The sequence below is a fragment of the Corapipo altera genome, unplaced genomic scaffold (genome assembly GCF_003945725.1).
Source record: "Corapipo altera isolate COAL_440 unplaced genomic scaffold, ASM394572v1 75, whole genome shotgun sequence".
Lineage (NCBI taxonomy): Eukaryota > Metazoa > Chordata > Aves > Passeriformes > Pipridae > Corapipo > Corapipo altera.
The window spans coordinates 7,965,237-7,987,292 of NW_020884887.1; the positions used below are offsets into that span (position 1 = coordinate 7,965,237).

At 45.3% G+C, this 22,056-nt stretch overlaps 2 protein-coding genes across 2 annotated transcripts; both read left to right on the plus strand.

Moving 5' to 3' along the window:
* The first annotated feature begins 799 nt into the window (after nt 1–799).
* On the plus strand, nt 800–5,077 carry LOC113947254 (double-headed protease inhibitor, submandibular gland-like). Its single transcript, XM_027643641.1, has 8 exons — nt 800–906; nt 1,429–1,451; nt 2,011–2,144; nt 2,401–2,446; nt 3,370–3,497; nt 3,638–3,686; nt 4,398–4,519; nt 4,997–5,077. Exons 1-8 carry the CDS (start codon nt 849–851, stop codon nt 5,040–5,042), a joined length of 606 nt encoding a protein of 201 aa, XP_027499442.1. The 5' UTR covers nt 800–848; the 3' UTR covers nt 5,043–5,077.
* Nucleotides 5,078–8,425: 3,348 nt separating this feature from the next.
* LOC113947255 (serine protease inhibitor Kazal-type 6-like) lies at nt 8,426–12,469 on the plus strand. The gene is made up of 4 exons (XM_027643642.1): nt 8,426–8,483; nt 10,579–10,610; nt 11,564–11,676; nt 12,424–12,469. Exons 1-4 carry the CDS (start codon nt 8,426–8,428, stop codon nt 12,467–12,469), a joined length of 249 nt encoding a protein of 82 aa, XP_027499443.1.
* The last annotated feature ends 9,587 nt before the right edge of the window (nt 12,470–22,056 follow it).

A 22,056-nucleotide genomic window follows, 5' to 3' on the forward strand; every position in this document is an offset into this window, starting at 1 on the left:
GGAAATTTTTCTGGAATGTCTTTGGTATTAAGAAGGCCGTGTCACCTGCACAGAATACCACTTGCTTGCCATTAATAGGAAACATTATCCCAGTACAGATTTAAGGGTACTTATTCTTATAATTTCTTAACCAGACTAATGCTCATTGCCAGAAGATTAATAATTCTTACTCGTTCATAGAATTGTCTTGTAAACTTCTGAGGTTTTAGGTAATGCTTTCCTCTTGTGATGACTGTTTCCTTCCTGTTGGTGAGAAATCCAGTGTACCAGAAAATTACAGCAGAGAGTGTGGAGAGGTTCACTGAGCCTTTAGAACCTTTTAAGTACACTGATGTCTGCCAAACCCCAGAGTTGATGTCTGTAAAAGCTTAGAGTGTCCCATGATGCTGTTCCCTCACTCTGCTGTACCATGAAAGTGTCCTGGCACCCCATTCCTGTCTAGCACGTGTGATATGGTGTGTGCAAGGCAAACACTTCCAACAAATGGGCTTTTTTTTCTTCCCCAACTTCCATACGTAATTTCACAACATCCACTATTGAGACAGTGCTCCTGTTTGCAAAGTACAAATCACTCGTTGTACGGCAGGGCGCCTTTGTTAACAAGCTGGGTGTAGCTCAAATTTTTGTTTAATTCTTCTGGGCATCTCTCTAACAAGCAAGTATTCTTTAGAGCTCAACTCAATAATCAATACAATTTTCTTAGTTTACAGAGCAAATAATTACTTTCTGTGATGACTTCACAAGGTCGGGGAGATGTATATATATAGTGGGGATAGAGGAGGTTGAGAACCATCCCCGAACTCATCGGCTACAGACTCTCCAGTAGCAGCCGTTACAGCACCGCTGACATGAAGATGGCAAGTAGCGTTGCCCTTCTTGGGCTGGTCCTTCTCGGTTGCCTTTCTGGTAAGTCGTTTTTGCTACAGTCTATGATGGCATCTCTAGTCCTCCCAATCCTCTGTATGTCTATATACATCCTTAAGTAGAGTGTAGCCTTTTGGGGATGCGATGATTCAGGAATACGTGGGCTCTCTTTTAATGAAGGTCACCCTTACGCAGATAAACACTGTAGATTGATAGTATCTATGTCTTTGTAGTATTGGTAGTATCTAGTATTGTAGATATTGGTAGTGTCTAGTATCTATGTCCTTAGTGGGGATAATAATGATAAAAAAAAAGGAGAATATTTTATGTCCTGTTTCTTCTTTAGTGAGTCAAAATTCCTGGTTTCACAAAAAATAGAGTTTTTTAATCTCAGTATATAACTTCTCATTTACTTAGAGTAGATAAAACATTCGGGAAAACAATCACTTCTCAATAATGAGAAAGTGTATTTGGTTACTCTGTAGGGAATTTGATGACTCCAAAGAACTTTAGTCAAGGACATTGTACAATTTTTATATTTTATAATCTCTGTTTCTATTGCAGATCTTGCTGTTGCTCAACGACGGGTGAGTAGAAGAACTGCTTGTGATTTAGTCTTGATTTCTAAGTCTAGATCAATAATTCATACTCATACTGCATTCTAGGAAAGGCTTGAGGAAAAAAAAATTAAAAATGGAGAGCAAATAAAAAGAAGTGCCCCTAAGTGCACCTCTTCTCCCCAACATAAGAAAATACCTTTGTCAGAGAAAGATAACTTACCATGTTGATGATTAAAAAGACAGCGATTAATAACGTAGAATGCGAGTCAGCACAGCACAGTGCTAGCAGAAAATCTATATGACTATTGAATAACTGCCTAAATATCTTCCCTGTCTTCATTCCCCAAGGAATGATCATTTTTGCCTGTAATTCTCACCAAAAGTACTTTAAGTCTTAATAGCAAAAAGGTGCTTTCATATGCTGTAAGATACATGGTGTATTTTGTTCTCTCTCCTCTTCACCTTGGAGGAATCATAGAGAAAAAAAATAACCATCAGTAGCCTCTCAATGCAGCAAAAACATGATTAGCACAAGCTAATCATAGCCTTCTGTCCACTTGGAGACATTACAAGTCCTCTTTCTCAGGCCTCCTGCAGCACATACCTGTCTGGATTGTCTGGAAAAACCACGACTATTGCCTGTTCCCGCAACTACAGCCCCGTCTGTGGAACCAACGACCGAACCTACCCCAATGAGTGCTCCCTTTGCAGGGATTTCATGTGAGTAGAAGGTCTCCCAATCACCTACAATGCCAGTTCAAGCAGCAGGCAGAAGCCCTTGGTGTTGTGACTAATCGTGGGGTGGACTAGATTTTTCTCAAGTTTCTGTCTTCCCTAATGCTCATGATCTTCCATGTCAAAGCTCCAGAACCTGATTAATTACTGGGGCTTTACGAGTCAAGAGACTTGATGATTGAGATGACTACATGGTATGAAGAGATTAATCTTTCCTTTCCTTCTCTCTTTCTCCCTCTAGCCGTAACCGTGCCCTTGACAAGAAACACGATGGAAGATGCGTTAAGGTACGGTCTGAGAACGGTTCCTTCTCCTGCTGCTCTGAGCAGCGGTGGGTGAAATTACGGGTGAAATTACGGTGGGTGAAATTAAACCTTGCCTAGGATTAATTCTGTACTGAACCCACACAATTTCTTACTGTCAGAAATCGAATGAAAATGAAGAATTTCAAATTTGCAAGTTTTTAATTTACATTTTATTTGAACTGTTAAAATCACTGACTTTTAAAGTGCAAAATATCTTCTGTATAACACCAGACTTTAGAAAGGGAACTTTTGATTTCAAGAATGTTTCGTTCAGCGTTATGAAAACACTTCAGATTTAGACTCAGAGGCTTCTTGAAGTTAAGAAATTCCCAGAGGAAGTTTGGATTTTGACTGAATCAAAATTTTGTAACAGAAAAAATGATTCTATTGGAATGTCTGTCATAAGGTTTGTTTATCAATATATGGAGCTACCATGAAGTGGCAAAGTATGTCTATTTTTAGTTTAGAGAGAGAGAGAGAGTAAGTAAAGAAACACTCTGGTTGTGCAATTTAACATAATACAATGACTTCCATTTCAATACACTCGGAGTGATTGCAGAAACAGTGAGCTGAGTGTAAACTCCATTTTCAAGAGGCATTGGTACATTGCAGCAGAAGTTGCTGCTGTATAAGGTATTTTAGGCAAAGATCCTTCACAGTGGCCGTCAGGGTGAAAATCCCCAAGATGACAGCAATGAAGCCCACTTCAGGACAGATACTCCCTGCTGTATCCACATGCAGGATTTTTCGTCTGTGCTCCTCCAACTCCACTACACTGGGGCTGGAGAACCCTGTCCCCTTGAAGCTCTGGAGAAAGGGGGAGATGTCTCTTGTGCCATGCTCCATTACACAGGGCTGATGGCAAGGGGAGCAGAGATTAAAATGCAGTTCTGTGGTTCTTTCAGGTCGACTGTACTGGTCATCTGAAGCCTGGCAATGGTCTGACCATCCCCTGCACCCAGGAGTACTCTCCCATCTGTGGCACCAATGGTGTTACCTACAGAAACAAGTGCCTCTTCTGTAGAGCTGTGGCGTAAGTGAAGGGCCTGGGTCATGGGATGGCTTTCTGGATCAGTAGCTGCTCCTCTTGGTATTTGGAGCATAACAAGGTAGTTTGACTCATGAAGCAGCTGCACTGTGCTCATTCATTCTCAACACTCTTCCTTTCCAAAGGAGCGGACTGGAAGTGAATCTGCAGAGTTATGGACAGTGCTACCAGCAGGTAAAGCTCAGAAATCTGCACTCTTTGCTGCTGTCACCTTTTGCAACACAAATTCACTGATTCATAACTAAATAACAGAAATGCCTGCACTGTCCTGGTGCATTTGGTCTGGAAATAGGATTTGAGGACAGGAGTTAAAGGATGTTGGGGTCAACAGGTATTGAACCAAATCCACAGTTCAGATATGTCCTCCCCTCTCTGACCTTGGAACACAACAGGCAGTGGGTGCTGAGACCTTCATTTACTGGGAAACTGGATGAGCAAGAGATGCTGTGTCATGTCATCCTGTCTGTGGGAGAGCAGGAGGGTCCTGTACTACCAGCCTTTATTAGTAGTGGTGATTTCCCACGTTGGAGTACTTGCTGCAGTGGGGTTTGTGACCATCTCCTTTCTGTTCACTTGTCCCTGCTTGCCTGCTGAACCAGGGTAGGCAGTGGGAGAGCCAGCCTGGAAATATCAGCATGGTCATTTCACTACTTATAATAGTATTTATTAGATATTTTTGCCTCCGACATCTCCCTACTTCAGGCATTTCCAGGCAAGAACATTCTCTGCCTCTGAGTTTGCAGAATTGCTGGAACAACAGAGCCCTGCTCCTGAAAAGTGCTTTTATGCTTTGCTATATCATGAATATTAAATAAACATAAAGCACTTATGTAGGAAGATACAGGGAACAAAAGCTTTAAAACCTGTTTTTTTCTCCATTATTAGCCACAGGACATTGACTGCACCCAGCAGAAGGGCATCAACATTTGCACCTCCGAGTACAACCCCATTTGCGGTTCCGATGGCAGAACTTATGCAAACAAGTGCCAGTTCTGCAGCGCAGTTAAGTAAGTACAGAGCTCACCATGTGGCCATGAAAACAGAGTAGCTGGAGCCCACACACACTGGTGGTAGCTGGTGTGGAAGCCCCAGAGCTCCTGTTAGCTCCTTGGTAAATCCACCCCTGCCCCATGTTCCTCTCCCAATGTTCACTCCTGTGTCAACCCTAGGCACTGCAGATCTTAAGCCTGAGTGAGTCTTCTTCTTCCCTTGCAATTAAAATCAGATTCCCACTTGCGGGCTCATAGCATTGCTGAGTCCCTCCCGGTCAGGGTAATTGAAGCTGTGACGGCAGGAGGTGTCCAAAATTATGGGGTTTGTCCCAGATCTCTCCGTGTGTAACCCGGGGAATCAGAGAAGAGATGAAACACTGAGTGAAGTACTTAATAAGCTGGAGAGCACAAAGGCATTTGGTTTATTTGGGTGAAGTTAGGCCTCGAAAATGAGATCCATGTTTCTAACTTTGGTCTCTCTTTTCTCTTCAGCCGCGGCCGTGGAAATCTGCTCTTCCGCCACCAGGGCGAGTGCTAAGTGCTGGAGCTGGACCCTTCATCATGATTTCTCCCTTGCAAATTCTGAAATCAAACACACTCTTTCCTTGCTCCCTCGATTGTTATGCATTGGTCTCTGCTTTGATCGATCAATAAATTAAATGCAGCCACAATCTTTGCCATGGAATGTTTGGTTTTGGTTCTATTTTCATGGTGTTCAGGCTTTTGGATACATGTCTGTCAGGCAGGAGAAGTTGTGGAATAAACCACAATAAAGAGCAAAACTTAATGCACATCACACACTCACCCAAGCCCTCACGAGAGAATGTCACTCTGTAGCAAACCATCAGAAGAGAAACCAGGCTACAAAGTAGTGCCACTTTCTTAATTTTGATGTCTTTTAGAGTGCAAATGGATTTGTCCTTGTTACAGTTCTGGGACTGGGAGGAACTGGTCCTTTTAGGGGCCTTGACATAGGGGGATGGCCCTGAGAAAGTGTGAAAGGTGGCCATAGTCAGCTCTGCCTGGTCTTACCTGGGCAAGGGGCGGGTCTGGGGGTGCATTATAAAAAGGAGGATTATGTCAAAGGGAGGAAGGGAGGGAAGAAAATTAGGAACTGCTGCTTCCTTGAAGGGTGTGTCCACCGAGACTGTGCTCATCAGCAGAAAATTGCAGCAAGCTACGCAAGGCTGTAATGAGCCTAATGAGAACCTGAGGAGAAATTAGACTGGGATCAGGCTTTCAGCTTCTTGAAGAAGAAAACTGAAAAGCTGTACTGGGGGTATTTGAGGCAGAGATAAGGCAGGGGACCCTTCGGGAAAAGGTCTTGGATTTTCTAACTCCAGGAAAAAAGGGCCAGCAGATGTGTTAGTAGCTCCAACATGTTTTCTATCTTGGGAAAAAAGGTATGGAGATAACATCTTTGTGGGAGCCTAAAGAATGCACTGGAGGAGCAGTGATACATATGAATGTTCACGATGATGTGCCATGTTCTTGGGTGAGTCAAGGAGTTAATATGCAAACAGCACAGGCAAAAATTCCCAAGTGCCATGGCTCACACATTCCCTTCCTCATCCTTTCTCCACCTCCCATTCTCTTGTTATGTAAAAGAATAGCTCTTGCTAAGGTTGATATTTAGGACAAAATCTGTGACTTCCAAGCCTTTTCTTTGTGTCTTGCTTCCTGAAGAAGATAATTTCTTGACAAGGATTTTTGTAGATAGAGAAGATAAGAGGCTCGTTCTTCCCCTAGAACCAGCCCAGAGCAGTGCTTCTAGGAAGAGTAATGAAACTTCTTATTTTCAGGTGTTTTTGTATTAGTACAGGCAGTATAAATCACACTGCGGCTTTATGACTGCTCTTAATAAAAGACAGACTAAAGAGTCATATGAGTCCTCACTGTTCACCTGCTTGTGTGTCTGAAGAATAGTTAAGGAACAATACCTGGTGGATGTGAACAGAGACCTGTCAACACAGGACAGAGCTTGGCTATGATTTCTTGTTAGACAAGAAGGTTTATAGAGTGGCCACAGACTAGTGGAGTTTTGGCTGTAGAAGGAAATTGTTTTCAACGGCAAGGTCCTACAGTGAAGCTCCTCTGTGGTGGTAGTTTCTGCCTGAGGATTGCAGATACTTTCTTAGGAGCTCAGAAGGCTTTGGAAAAGCCCAAAGAGCAGCTCACCTGCATCAAAAGGGAGGGCAAATGGTGAATATGTGATTGTATTCCAGATGCCTCATGAGCCTATAAGCAAGGACTCTCTAGAATATGGAAAGGTTTGTAGTATTTAAGTTTAAAGACTGGCCCAGCACAGGTTAGTACTCAGCTTGACACCAGCAAGACTTTGCCCAACTAACCCTTAGGATGCAAAACAAGGTCCAGGTGCCCTTCTTCTATCCCAGATTGTCAGAGGGACAGAATTCCCTCACCTACACCAGCAACTGGACTGTTCAGATGTTATAAAGAAGTGGAAATGGGTAATAACAATAATCACCTGCTTGGTAATTTAGTCTTTTCCCCTCCTCAGCCCAGAAGGGGTTGGTCCCTGCAGTGCATTTGCTGAGGCTTTAGCCAGTGAGTTGTGCTGCAGCAACTGAAATGTTTGGGCAGATAAGGGACTGAGGCATTAAGGCTGTAGTCATGAACAGTGACGTATGAAACTAGAAAAGGCAAACAGGTAGTGCTGCGAGTGGCAGAACTGAGCGTGGTTTTGAACGGCGCTGTGGCTGACGGACTTGATAACTAAATTATATGAGAGGCTGTGTCGTGAGCTCACACTTAATTGATATCTGAGGATTCACCTGTCAGTCACGGTTTCTCTGTTGTGTGGATTTTCAGATGTCTAGCAAGCTGAGAACTGTAATGCATCCCCAGATGCAGGGCATCCATAACATTGCTTTCTCACAGAAACTCCCTCCCTTGCTAGCTTGGGATGTCAATAGCATCTTTCCTCTGTTGCTAAAAAATGTATGAAAATGTCTTTATTATTCACTCCCGTGTAAAATTTAGTTGGCACTAGTGGATTAAAAATTTACTGGGGGAACCAATAAAGAGATATATCTATACACATTGCTGTACTAAGCTTTGTCTCCTTGGGAAAGCATACTAACATTTAAGCTTATTCTTATCTGAAGAGGTGTTTGGCAAATGGTGCAGCTGAATACAAATCCTTGCACAGCCTCAGCTGGAAATAGAGCTCAGATTTCCCTATTCCCTATCAAATTCCCTTCATTGACACTTGCTGTGGGAGCAGAGCCCTAACATATGTTTGGGAATGTGAAAAAGTGGAAAACATTGACAGCTAGAGTTTAAATAGTTCAGGGAGGAGAGTCAGCCATCCTATCTGGGACTGTGCACGCAGCGATGAGAGCATGTCACATCTGAGTGCTTCTCCACCCCAACTCAACAAATTTAGAACCATCCTCAAAAATAACCGGGGAACAACGTATAATTGGTTTCACAGACAACACATTCTCATGCTGTGATTTATTTCGTAACGTCTAGTGAGTGTCATCACGCCGCACTCAAAGGCTCGGAACTGGCATTCAGCAAGGGCCCAGAGAATGAAAATTACCAGCTTCCCTGATGAATCACTGCTTTGAAAATTCACCCTTGTGAGAATCCTGTGACTATTTGGAAAAAAAATAATTATATTATGAACCTGCCTATCACTCATATAATTATCCCTTTCTAGGTTTGATGTGGACAGGGCAGCATTCCTTAAAGCACAATAAACCGGCCAGGACCAATAATGGCTTTAGAAACCAAGTGGAGAAGTTCTCACAATTAAGGTGGGGAATGAGGACAGCTATGGACAGGCACATAAATACACAGAAGGGCAGGTCTGTGTGCACACTGTGGGCTCCGGGGCTGCGACGACACCTCCTGCTCTGGTCACTGGGCTTGGACTAAAGAGCTACCTGCAGCATGAAGGCAACAGGTGCCTTAGTGCTTCTCAGCCTGCTGCTGCTCTCTTTCTTCTCTGGTAAGTGATCTTTTCCCTAGCCTAGGAAAGAAAAAACACCCAAAACCTCTCCTGACAAGAAACTTCGGAGAGCCTTGATCACTGGCTGACAGGCTTGAAGATAAAGCTGAGCAAGTAGAAAATATCTGCGGAACTTGCTCACTCATATGACATATTTCCACTCCTTGTGTGCCTCCACAGTGAATAACGCAGCGGAGGTGTCTCTGGGAGACAGAACAAGCAAATTCTGAGCATCTCTTTAGCAAATGTACCAAAGCAGAGTGTAATTATGAGTTTTTGGTACGAATGTTCACTGGAGAGTTTTGCTGAACCAGTTAGAGAAGAACTCACTCACCTCAGGGTCATCTGCTCTTGTTTCGATTCTAAGCATCTTGGTACTTGGTGTTTTCCTTGGAGATGTGGAAACGTAATTAGATGAAAGTTTCAGCATTCATTGATGTTGCAGAGAAAAGCTTGAAAATTAAATTCAAATGTCCTCAAGGAGTCAGAACAAAGAGGGCAAATTAAAAGGATTCAGCAACTATTTATCTGGAGATTTACACATCTCTCTGATGATGTGAGGAAGCTGAGTGATGATTTTTGAACATATAGACCATGTCAGTGTTATCACTTGCTTGAGTCCAGCTGACCCAGGTCTGCAAGGTTTGTGGCAACAGATATTGAAGAATGTGTGGAACAAGAATTATTTATACTTGTTTTTCTGCAAATAATTTGAATAAAGAATTCACTTGAGAAAATGACAAGCTGTGCATGGAGAAAAGAGGTGAATTGCTTTGTACACATTATTCATTATGAAATATTCATCTGTCCCTAATTGAGTCTTAATTGGGACAGGGTTTTGTCAGAAGGCTTAAGCTTCCTTCCAAGGCCAGGTAGAATAGCAGCAAACTCTGTGATCTCCTGGAAAATAAACAGATGTCAAGAGGCATCATCACGAAGTCTTCTGTAGCTGCATGTAATATTTATAAGACCTATCTAATGAGCTGTTTTGTAAATAATATGCAGATAGCCACACCAATGCCTTTACCATTAAGGCAGCCTGGCCAAACCTGAGGACAGGGTAAATGTGCCAGCACCAGGGATAAAACACCAAAGGGCAAAAATAGTAGGGGAGGTTGATGGATGATGTTTGAGCTGGCTGAGGGCTGAGTGGGATTTCCATTGGGGAGGGTGGAGTGTGGTACAAGGCCCTCCCATGTCCTGTCCCAAGCTCCCTCCTGCCCAGAGCCACCCGAGCAGCATCACAGTGACCCGACTGACCCAGCAATACAGCCTCAAATCCGAACCTCTGCTGCTCTGTGAGATGCTGGGAATTTGTCCCACAGTGCTGTGACCCAGATTCTGTGAATCTGCATTCAAGCCACCCTCGAGTGTCAGGCTCCCCCTTAGAAACATGGCAGGGTTGCCCCATTTCACAGCTCTGACTCAACCTACACACCTGACTGCAGGCTTTGCTGGGAAGAAATGTAAAGAGGATGGACTGATCAGCTCCAAGCTCAGAGCCTGTGGTTACAGAGAGTATTTTTGTGCTCGTACTGACTGACACTGCCTGTTCTGCTCTGCATCACCCCATGACGTCTCTCTGTATCTCACCCAGGATGAGCCTGTTCTGGGAGGGTCTCTGGGCTGTAAGGTCTCCTTCTCCATGGCAAGCTCCTGTTAACAGTACTGACCATTTGCACTGTTCAGAGATACAGGAGCCTAAAAGCCTTAAAAGCTCATATAGCTTTAAAATCTCTGGGAGCACAGCTCCAGATTCGATATGGCAGCTTGCTTCCCTGGGAGTGGCTGCCTTCCAGGAGACTGGGTTATGTGTCTGAGGTGTAGTTAGCAGCTGAACGACTGATTTCATGGTATTTTAGTAACATTTTTCAAAATACAAAAATACTAAAAAGCAATTAAGGTAATGTATTTCCTGCCCCCTCTTCTGCTGCGCAGGATGATGGAGTAAGAAAAACTTGGAGTATGTTTCACTGTGATTTGCATAAAGGGTTTATGACTTTAGATCAGACTCTATCAGAAAGTAATGTTGATGCATAAAATCTCTGTTTGGTTTTTATTTTTTTTTTTAATTTTTTTTTTTGTTTGTTTTTAGTTCCAGATGTAGCAGGTCAAGACATTGAAGAGGTTAGTGTTGCTGTTTCTACTTGCTGAATCTGCACTTCATAGAATTATGGTATCATTAAGGTTGGAAAAGGCCTCCAAGATCATCGAGTCCAACCTTTAACCAATCACACCTTGTCAGCTAGACCATAGCTCTAAGTGCCGCATCCAGTCATGTCATTCCACTTTAGAGGAATTTTTTTTTTAACCAAAATCTTGGTTCTTGCTAAAGAGTTTTTAAAGTCTACTGAGAGTAGGTGGGCCCTTCCAAGAATTCCCAACACTGGGGAGTTCATCACTACACAGAGGATCCTATGTGTGGCCATGTTAGGAGGTAGACTAGGGAAAAAATGGTTGGTTTAGTAAATGTTTCCCACAGCTGCATCTGCTCCTGCTTGAACAGGGGCAACGTTTACACACTGCACCACTTTTGACTTGGCTCCTCTGTCCAATCTTCTCATGAAACAAATGGACTCTTGGGTGTTCTATTCCCCAAAATTAAGTCCATCACTGTGACTTGTACAGACACAGGACACCTGTACACTTCCTGGGCACCATTTTTAATTCGCCATAGACTATGTTTTTCTCCTCCTTCCTCTGGGAAGGCAGAGGCTCAGCAAACACCAAGCTGAGTGCAGAGTTTCGCAAGATGCAGGAAGCCGTGCAGCAGGGAGGTAACTTGACTCCAAATGCCTGACAGAGCATCAGTGCTGACTCTTCTCCTGCATGCCTAGGCTAATCCACTCCTGTCACTGGGAGATCAAGAGCTCTCCAAGGCGACTACAGTTTTCCTCCACAAACATGGGGCAAAAATTCCCCTGAAACGCTGCTTCTGCTCGTTTCTGGGAGGGCTTTTTCTGTCTGTGTCATCACTTGTCCGAAAAAGCATTACTTTAGTAACCTTGTGTTCAATTTGGAAAGTGAAACAAAGAGTATGGGAGTCCTGAAAGGTTTGTTTTTTTCAATTTCTTCTGCAGATTTGTAAAGAGTTTGTAAACAGGAGCGTGTACTGCACGAGGGAGTCCAACCCTCACTGCGGCACTGATGGCGTCACCTACGGGAACAAGTGTGCCTTCTGCAAGGCAGTGCTGTAAGTGACACAGAGGGAATGGAAATAAGAGAGGGTTGGCTTCATTGCCATGTATCTAATGATGTTCTTCATGGAGGGGAGGCCCTGCATCCAGGCTGCTCCTGTTTTATGGACCAGGTCCTGTATCGTGCCAAGTGGAATATTTCCTCCGTGGGGCAAGTTAATTTTAATTCATTTCTAGGCATTGCAGGCTGCTGGTTGCCATGCTGAGAGGCAGCACAGGGCCTGGGAGGCAATTGCATCCTGCCTGTACCTTCCACACGCACTAAATTGATGCACAATTCCCACTATATGCCACAGGCTGCAGCTCTCACTGCCCACACTCCTGGGTACTGAGAAATGCCTGGAGGAATGTGGGAGCTGAGCCATGCCAAGCTATTCCTGAAAAGTCTGAATGAACTTTGTGGAACAAGACACAAGATCTCAGAGGAAGAACATGATGTTTCTCCTTTTCCTGAGCTCTGTCACCTTTTAAAGGAGATGCAATAGGAGCTAGCCCCCCTGGATGGAATGTGCTTCCAAAATATAATTTTTTCCTTAACAATCCTTACACTTAGTGTGCATTTAAGACTGTCTTATCCTAGGGAAAATTATGGAAAAAGGAGAGGGGAAAATGGCTTGATATTCCCCGCAAGGCACCAGGTTAAGCTGGCACAAGTCAGGCCTGTTGGGATGGATGAGCTCTTTGTCCCACACTACTGAGTGTTATTTGGTGCTTGCCCTAAGTCTATCTCGCTCTTTTTACAGGAGAAGTGGAGGGAAAATAAGATTGAAGCACCTGGGGAAATGCTGAGTCCTCATTGTCACCGAGCAGCAAGAGCTGAGCCCCTGTTGGCAGTGGCTGCACACAGCTGTGCCTGGACACAGGAGCAGCCTGCTCTCGCCTCTGCTGTCTCTGCTCAATAAAATAAACCTCAGCACGATTCCTTGGCTGGACTCTTTTTTCCACAATACCCAGAAAAACGCTTTGATCCAGCCGTACTGGAGCCTAATGTACGGCTTTGCTACCCCGCACTATTGCATCACCCTCCTCCCGGGAAGAAAGGCGCTCCCTGTGCCGGAGCGGCGATTCCCACGGCTCCCGTGAGCTGTGTCCTCCCGTCCCCAGCAGCCACAGCTCTTCTGCCCCGTCCCGCCTGAAAAATTGTCACAAGCTTGCCGGGCAGCCGAGCAGCCCCTGCTCAAGGGCTCCTGCCCGACTCTCCCCATCGCAGGAGGTGGGTGAGAGCGGGCGCCCCGATTCCCTTCCCAGCCTCCCTAGACATGTTCCTTCCTCTCCCAGAGGTTATTGTGGGAGGGTGACGGGAGAGCTGGTGAACAGTGTGACTCCATATGCCTCATCCTTTGGAAAGCAGAGACAAGCAAGCTTGAGGGTAGGGAATATTGCTCCATTTAAGCCTGCACCAAGATAATGGCAGGTGGAGGCTGGTTTTAGGCAGAAGCTGCAAGGCTCTTCTTCCCAAATCAGTCTTTTTTCCTCTTCCTTAGAGAACACTTTGTCTTGAAAACTGGGAACTCACTAGCATTAGTTTCCTACTGCCAAGTGGCTTCTCATGCTAATAAAATTATATTTAGAAGAGCACCAGATTGTATAAAGTGTTAATAATTTAAAAAAAAAATATTCCCTGAAGGAAAAGAGCTGTGGGCTTCCTCCTCCCTCCTCTAGGATAAATTCTCCCTGAATCATACATAGACCTTGATTTTCTAGGCACAAATGTTTGCATTTATTTAACATTTTTAATGCACATAGACTTAGTCCTTTCTTTACTTTTCACACTGCTGCCCTCTCTCTTCTTCCTGCTGGCTGGAAAATCCTTCTTTGTGCAAACATAAGAAACATAATTCTCTCCCCGTTCACTGTGAAAAATTCTCACAGGGAAATACTTGTGGCATCCTCTTGTTAAAACATTGGCAGCAGATCAATGGGACACCAGCTCCTTCATGTTAAACACTTAATTTTCAAAGGGAGCTTGAGATTTTATCATGAGCCTCAGGGGTCAACATCTTTTGCAAGCACCTAAATGCTGAGCACCTAAACCTCTGGACCTTGTTTGGACAGAGCTTGAGTGTTTGCCTCTCATGCCACAATCCCCGCTTTGAACTCAATTGGGGCACAATGCCTAAAAAGAGAGGCCTCAGCAATGTGCTCAGCACACCTAATGCCAGCTTCTCCTCTGATAATCCACATAACCCAATTCTGGCAAATCCTTTGTCATTTGGTAACTTCACAGGCAGCCAGCCAGTGGTTGAACTGCACAGGCAAAGCTCCAAGTTGGCTGGTTTGGAGCTTCTTTTGGACCAGCTCTCTTTGATCCTGACATTTTCCCCATCCCAGCCTACTGTATTCTTGCAAAATCTGCCACCTCTTCTTTGAAGCAGACCAACCCTCTCTGTGGCCCAGTTGTACAGCCTGGGCACTTGTTTGATTTTAAATTTGGAAGTTACATTAATAAACTCAACAGCAGGACGCTCAGAACATGGGCAAGATTGAGGTAAGATGCTCAAGTGGTCACAAAGGACACACTGGGAAAGTGGGAAGGTCTTCCTCATCATTCTTCCTTCTTGGAGCAGGATGACCTCCACATGTCCTCTCCTACCTGAGTTATCCTGTGGTGATTCTATTACATTGTGTAGCTCTGGACCAGCACCATATTTAGAGTACAGGAGCAAAAAGACACCATTTTTAAGACAGAAAATGAGAGAGGGGTTATGGGATGTCTTTATACCTGAGATGACCCTCAGCGAATCCAAATATCTCACAGCATATTCCTGTATCTAATCCTAATTTTTGATCTTGATGCTGAGATTCAGAGCTCACTGTTTAGTAACCATCCTGTATATTGCTTTTTCAGAGCAAATAGCAACTAAAACCACCTCTGTACCTCAAAGACCCAACCACCATGCCCTCCACCTGTGCTGGGGAGGCGGAGGGTGGGACTCATCTGCTTGGGGGAAATTATTTCCCTCACTTGGAGAAATGTGTCCCTGGGAGAGGCCAAGAGAGGCAGCACTACAGCAAAAGAACCATTTCTGTCGCAGTCTGTCCTTCCAGCAGAGTGGGTCCGTGGCTCAGGTTAGCCAAGGTGGCATGAATGCTTTGGTGGTGCTGGATTCCATTCACTTTTGGTTTCAAAGTGCTGGGATCACCTTCCCAGTGGAGCTGATGGATGGATCCCTGGGACAGAGCAGGAATGCAGCAGTGGCCACAGGCTGTCCAGCCTGTGTCTGACTGCCTTTCCTGACACACACCAAACTAGAAATCAAACCTTCAGCCACTATTTTTACCTTGATTTCCTTCCCCTACCTTCTAAGTTGTGTTGGGCTTGGGTTGTTTTTGTGCTTTTTTTTTTTTTTTTTTTTGACAGCTTTGAAAGGTGAGTGAGTCATGGTACATTTGAGATCCCTTTTCTATTAGATAACATGAGCATCTTCACAGCTTTTTCTCTCCCTGGGGAAGAAGGGGCAGAGGCTGGGGTGGAAGCTGTCCCAGCAGCTGGGTCGCTGCCAAGACCTGCCCCTTGCAGCAGAATGAGGGCCTGGTGCTCCCCACATCTCACTCAACCCCCTCAGCAGTTAAAATACAGTAAGAATTAAATCTGTGCCTGGTTGCTCTTACTGCAAGGAAGCCATTGCTCACATCTGAGAACCCTCCTGTGACCAGGCCGTGCACATGGCAGGGGAAGGATGTATTTACACCTCACAGCTTCACTCTGCTGGTGATGCAGCTGATACATTGCTGTGTCCAGCCTCTTGGCCCATTTAACTTGTGTGCTCAACTTCTTCCTCCTCCTCCCCCAGCACAGACACGTGTCACTGTCACAACTCAGTTCAATCCTTTGTCCTACTTTTTTCCCTTGACATTCACAGTGTTTGACAAGGCTTTTCAAGCTGCCATGGGATGATCCCAGGGTGGTGGTGCTGATGGCAGGGTTCCCACAACCCGGCTGGGGAGGAAGATCTGGACTTGGTTATCATTCCAGTTCACCCTCGTTTCCTTAAGACAAGCAGGAAGACAAGCTGAATCAGGCTGGAAGGGACTTTGGTCCAACCTGCTGCTCATGGTAGGGTCAGTGCTGAGGTCTTATCAGGTTGCTCAGGGCTTTATCCAGCCTAACATTGAAAACCCCCCAAGGGTGGATGTACAACCTCCCTAGGCTGCCTGTCCCAGGCTTTGACTGTCACTATGGTAAAGAATTTTTTCCTTCTACCCAATTTCAACCTCTTTTCTTTCAACTCTTTCATTTCCAAACCATGTACTGCCATGAGGAGTAAGCTGGTTGTTAACCAGCAGGATGCTGTTCTGTCCCCCTGAAGTCTTCTTCTCACCAGGCTGAACGAGACCACCTCCTCTCACTGAGCAAGTGCTCCAGCCCCCCACTCCCTTGGTGGCTTTTCACTTAACTTACTCCAGTTTTCCAATGCCTTTTTTATCCTGAGACAGGGCCCAAAACTGAATAGGGGAGAGGAGGCTGAGCTATGGGGACAGGGAAAATGATTGTTCAGGGAGCAGGTGGGAGAGCTGTAGGAGTATTGCAGGGGACTGAAAAGATATAGATGGTGACAATTACAGGGAGGATATCAGCGTGTATTGGGTCCTTTAAAGATTAGACAGCAGCTGAGCCTGCTCTGGGGTGAAAGGGCCCCCAGGTATTGGGAGTCAGTCAGCAGTTCCCTCCATCCCCATCACAGCTGAAGGACTTAAACAGGAGCCCAGGGAAAGTATTCGTCTCTTTTCACAGACTACAGACCAAAAAAGGAGGTGAGGTGGTGTGAGAGTGTTGGTGTTTGTGTTTGTATTTGGTTATCTTTTGGGAGTTGTTGGGGGGTTGGTGCTTGCTTTTGTGGGTGGATCGGTTGTTTGTTTTTTTCTCCTGAAATAAGCAGCGTAGTTTAGGAGCTTCTCATAGGAGCAGCTGCAGTAATTGTGTCTGGTGTAGGTGTCTTATAAAGCTGCTCTACAAATGGTGGTAAAGACTTATAAAATGTGGTAGATAAGAGTTACCCCAATACATAAAGGAAGAACAGGGGAGGCATAAGATTTACCCCTATAAAAAGGCAGATATCACAGGAAGAGATGCTTGTTTTAAAGCTCCAGTAATGAGATAGTGCTTCAAGGCATGTATTTGCCTTTGGCACCTGTGGGGCAGTGAGGGAAGGTCAGCTCCTCAGGACTCTTCAGGAAGCAGGGCTTTGGTAGACCCTCAATCAGCAGTTGAAGGATAAGGTCAAAACTGGGTTTGTGCTGGGGCTGAAGGGTGCCCTGCCCAACCTGAGGATGGCTCCAGACAGCTTCAGTGATTGTAGCAGGGTTGGACTCTGTACCCATTTTGTGGAATAAGGGTTTCCCAGGGATGTGGAAAAGTGCTAGTGCTGTGTAATACAGTGCTTCCCTTTCTAAGCTAAAATCCCTCAATTAATTTGGAGTGAACAGAAATGTTGGTTTTGTGACAAGGGCTGGCCTTTCTGACACTCCTGGCCTTCTTCCCAAATGATTTCGTGCCTTTCTTTGGGAGGGTGATTTTTGGGGAGTCACCTGCAATAAAGCCATCAGCTGCCTGGGAGCTGCCCTGCCAACACATCCTCGGTTTCTGGACATAACCTAAATCCTTATGCACAGTTACACCAGGCCAGTGGGAGCTCCAATTTTGTCTGATGATGGCTGATTAGAAAGGAGCCAGGAGAGGCTGCAGAAGGTCACCCGTGCCGCTCCCCTGTACCCGCAGGTCCATCCCTGCCCGAAGGATGCGCCGTTCCCGGGCATCGGGCTCCCTCTGGTGACCGCCGGGAGCGGCGCCGCTCCGGCCCCGGGAACTGGGGACAGATTTTGGTCCTGCTGGACAGGCTCATTTTGGAGAGAAGCTCTAACGTGTCCTCCTTGTGCCAACCTTCGGGAGCAGGTCAGCCCTGCGAAATTGAGCACAGTGCAATTCTAGTGGCCCTGATGCTCTGCCGGAGGCGTGATCAGGCTCCAGAGCTGGTTTAAACTATTGAGGTCCCCAGCACAAGGAAGGACATGGACCTGTTGGAGCAAGTCTACAGGAGGTCACCAAGATGATGAGAGGGATGAAGCACTTCTCCTACAAGAAAAGGCTGAGAGAATTGGGAGTGTTCAACCTGGAGAAGAGAAGTCTCTGGGGTGACCGAAGTGTGGCCTTGCAGAACCCGAAGGGAGCCCACAAGGAAGAGATGGAGAGAGATTATTTACAAGGGCTTGGAGTGATGGGACGGGGGGGAATGGCTTCACACTGGCAGAGAATAGTTTTGGATGGGAAATTAGGAAGACTTTGAAAATGTAGGGGTGGTGAGACACTGGCACAGGTTGCCCAGGGAAGCTGTGGTTGCCCTGTCCCTGGAAGTGTTCGAGACCAGGCTGAGTGGAGCTTTGAGCAACCTGGCCTAGTGAAAGGTGTTCCTGCCCGTGGCAGGGAGGTTATAACGAGATAATATTTAAGGTCCCTTCTGGCTCAAACCATTCTATGATTCTATCAAATTCTGTTTAAATGTAGAGGGGCCCACAGCAGAGCTGTGCACAAATGGGGACAAAGCTGTTCACCCTCACACCCTCAAACGTTCCTCAAATTGCCCCAGTCATCCTCCTTTCAGGATGGGTGTCTCTATTAGCCCATTTTTGCTGAGCTCAACAGCTGTTCTTGCAATGGATCATGCTGACAGATGCAGGCAGGGAGGCACCGGTGCTGTGAGCTGACCTAGTAAATTCATTCTGTTTGTTACTTGTGTCTTTGCTCTCCCTGCCAGCAGCTGGTCTTCCCCTGCTCCTGAGACAGCTGTTGGGCCAGGATGCTCCTGCAGGGCCCATTGAAGAGCTCAGGCACAAGATGCAGTCTCAGCATGTACCCTTCATATAAAAGGCAATGATTTCCTTGGCCTGAGACTACTCAATCCCCTGTCTTTCCCAGGTAGTTGCTCACATTTCCTGGAGACACTGGAGGAAGAAGTTCGGGAACAGAGAAATGCAGCTGAAATGAGCTGGGCTTTGTAGGATTTGGGGAATGCTTTTTGGTTACTATGCCTAATGCAAATATTGAGATTTAGCGTCAGTGTTGTGACTCCAGGCATGACACACTTGCTCCCTTTTTCACTGAACCCAGTGAGACTTGGACTCTGCCTCTGTGAAGCTCTTCCCCTCTGTTAAAGCTGTGAAAAAGGAGAAAACCATTGCCTGCTCTTGTATCTGAGCAGCTGTGGGACAGCACAGCCACAGAGTTGGTGCAAGTCCCTCCACTCCAACAAGGTCTCAGAGGACCTTCTGCTGTTTGCTGTTTTGTCTTGGTGGCCTTTCCAGGTCCTGCTAATCCCTTGGAATGCTCCAGGCCGTGGTGGTATCTCTCCAAGGCCTGGCAGGATGATGATGCTCCTCCTCTAGTGAGCACATTGCTGAGCACTGAAGGGGGCAGAGTGCAGTACTGGCCACAGACACTGGATGCTCCCACAGACCAGGCAGTTTTATCTTGTCTGTTCAGTGCAGTTCAGCTTTGAGCCCTTCTGCCACCAGGCTGTGATCCTTGCAATGAAGTTTATGTAAAGCCCAAGCTCCTGGACTGTAGTGATTAGGTGAGACCTAAACTTCTACCTCCCTAAACACATGCATGTATTTCTATATACGTTTATGTAGTTTAAGCCCATCTGATACGAGGTCAAATCATGATTCAAGAAATAGGCTGACAAAACTCAAAGACAGAAAACCAAACTTGTTTGAAACATCAGCATAACGTTGTATTGTAGGGGAGAAACAATTCTGGCGGACTAAATCCCAGGCCCTGTTTTGTTTGTAACTCTGATTAGCCCTGGGTCATGTCATGTAAGTGTTCCCCTGGTAGCTCCAGGAATCTGGTAGATGCCACAGATGCTGAGACAAAAATATGATCCTCCTTGCTGAGCTCTCATAACAGCCCTTATTCCTGCCTCCACAGGAGAGGAGGAGATGAATGTGGGGAGATGAATGTCCAGGGCACTCTGCTCTAGGACATGAGTGTGGGTATGAACCCCTCTGCCCACCTACAGCATGATCAGGGCTGGGGGGGATGGTAGAACCTGCAGATACCACTTCAACCATGCTCTGTTGCTTTTGGGGCACATCTGTGTTGTCTTGAGAAAGTCCTGTTGTGTCCGTGTTTCAGTGAGACTTAGGAATAGGGAAAATGCACTGATCCAGGGGTCCAGGAATGGTTTGAGCAAGTGCATTTGCTGCTAGGTCCTTGTAGAGCTAGAGAGACTGACACTGGCTGCAGGAACACCCTGCCCTGTCTCTTCAGGTAAGATCAGGTCACTCTGTGCTGTCTCTTGCCCCTGTAAAGCTGCTGTGATCCAGCTGTCACTGGATAATTGGCTCTGACAGAAGTTTTAGCTCAAAAGCTCCTGTCTGGTTTCCTTCCCAGACTTTAGTACACTGCATGTCCCATGCCTGTCCTAAGGCTTCTGCTCAACTCTGGAATGGCAAGGCAGGAAGGGGGTGTAAAGCTCAACTGATTCTTGTGAAAGATTGATCAGTGCTGGAAGCTCTTCCTCTGGCTCTCCATTTGCCCTGGTTACTGCTGAAATTGTCAGATAGCTTAGTAATGTTGCTGCTCTCTGGCTTGATTGAAGTGTCTTTGGAGGTAAAAACGTGACTTATTTTCCCTCCATAGCTTCTGGAATTGTGCCCAGTACTTGACTGAGTCATGCACTGTGGGTCTGTAATTATCTGTGCTACCTACATATCCATTAAGGGATTTTATATGTTAATCTCACAAGAGCTACTGCTCATTTTGATGTTTTCATCTTGCCAGCTGCCCATAACCCCTGCAAGCAACATGCTGGGTTAACTGCAGGGTGAGTAGAGATGCAGCAAGCATTTCTCCTTGTCTGCCTCTCCCTAACTCGCCTTTATCCCTGATTCCAGCTGTGCAGGTGGGATCCCAGCACCCACCTGAGGCTCCTGGACCAGCACCGAGCTGTGGGGCTCTTGCCACATGGGCTTCAACACACCTTTCCAAGCATCAGAGGGTGGTGACTGGCTCTGCATCAGCAATGTAAGTGCAGCTGGACAACAATTTTGTAGCATCTCTAAGTTTAAAACCAGAGAAACCGTCACATAACTTGGTCAGGTATTGCTGGAATAAGTGAAGGACAAGCCATGCACTCAGTTTTATCAGTGAAAACAGTGTCATCTCATTTCCATAAAACTGAATCTTATATTATTTACTAGTTGCAGAACTAAATCTACCTAACTTTACTTAATCTTCATCTGTCTAAAGTAATGATTTTCATAATGGGTCGTTTGACAATTTTAGTGAACCAACCAAACCAATTATATTAGATTAAGGAAAAGAATTCACTGTAGGTTACTGAAATTCTTAAAATTTAGGACCACTTGAAAGTGGAAATGCACAAACAAAATGCAACATTTTGATTCTGTTTAAAGAAGTCAGAAGTTTCAAGTATTTGCCTGCTTTCTTCCAGCTGTAGCTACTCACTAAATCCAAAACAAAGTAGCTTAACAGCTTCTGTTTATCTCAAATAATTTACTATTTCTGGGGGTGTGGATCTTGCCTAGATGTGAGTACAACCCAGTGTATCTGAAGCTCAGAATTTCCTTGAAGTGTTAGGCACAAATTATTTAGTTTTTAATACCATTTGTCATAGAAAAAGACTTCACAACATACCTGTTATGTCACATCTGTAAGGCATTAATCAGATTTTAAAAAATCCCACATCACTTTATCATTTTCATCTCTGAGGCAGTTTAATACACTTAACTTTTCCAAAAATGTGCTCATTTTGGTCCTGATTCAAGGAATATCCATCATTAGGACAGCAGAGGGACCCAAAAGTGCATCAGTTGCAGTTTAAGTGACTGCTTGAAATTCTGCTCATGCTCCCCCAGTAAACTGATGCAGCTTTCACTGCTCACAAATGTCACATGCCTGTGTATGTCAAGAAATGTGAACTGAATATAGAAAACTGGGTAAATAATCTTAAGTTTTGCAAAATACAATTCTAGAGCCACCTGAGCTTGCCCTAGGAAGCAGGGTGTCTTAGACAGTTTTGCTAGAATTTGTTAAATAATTTACATTATTCTTCCTGTGCCACCATTTGTTCTTCCCCAAACTAGGGGAAAACACCTCAGGGACAAAGTTTGATGTCTACCAATGGATCTCTTGGCTTTTAACACATCAATAATGTACAAAAGCCATCCAACCACTCAGTCATTCCAATGCCACAGCACACTGCCTGTCATAGAGCAGGAGCCCACTGGGGCAATGAAACAGAAACTGGGAGATATGACAGACCTCCACATCAAGAACCTTTCAAGAAATGAGGAAAAAATTATAGAGTATTGAAGGAAACAGAGGAAAGGAGGTTTTTACCAGCATTATTTAC

Bases quoted from the DNA above. Each gene is read 5' to 3' on its own strand.
- LOC113947254 (XM_027643641.1), top strand. From the start codon at position 849: ATGAAGATGGCAAGTAGCGTTGCCCTTCTTGGGCTGGTCCTTCTCGGT. The intron at 2,447-3,369 runs GTACGGTCTGAG...TGGTTCTTTCAG, and splicing joins ACGATGGAAGATGCGTTAAG to GTCGACTGTACTGGTCATCT. The intron at 4,520-4,996 runs GTAAGTACAGAG...TTTTCTCTTCAG, and splicing joins CAGTTCTGCAGCGCAGTTAA to CCGCGGCCGTGGAAATCTGC.
- LOC113947255 (XM_027643642.1), top strand. From the start codon at position 8,426: ATGAAGGCAACAGGTGCCTTAGTGCTTCTCAGCCTGCTGCTGCTCTCT. The intron at 10,611-11,563 runs GTTAGTGTTGCT...TTTCTTCTGCAG, and splicing joins CAGGTCAAGACATTGAAGAG to ATTTGTAAAGAGTTTGTAAA. The intron at 11,677-12,423 runs GTAAGTGACACA...CTCTTTTTACAG, and splicing joins GCCTTCTGCAAGGCAGTGCT to GAGAAGTGGAGGGAAAATAA.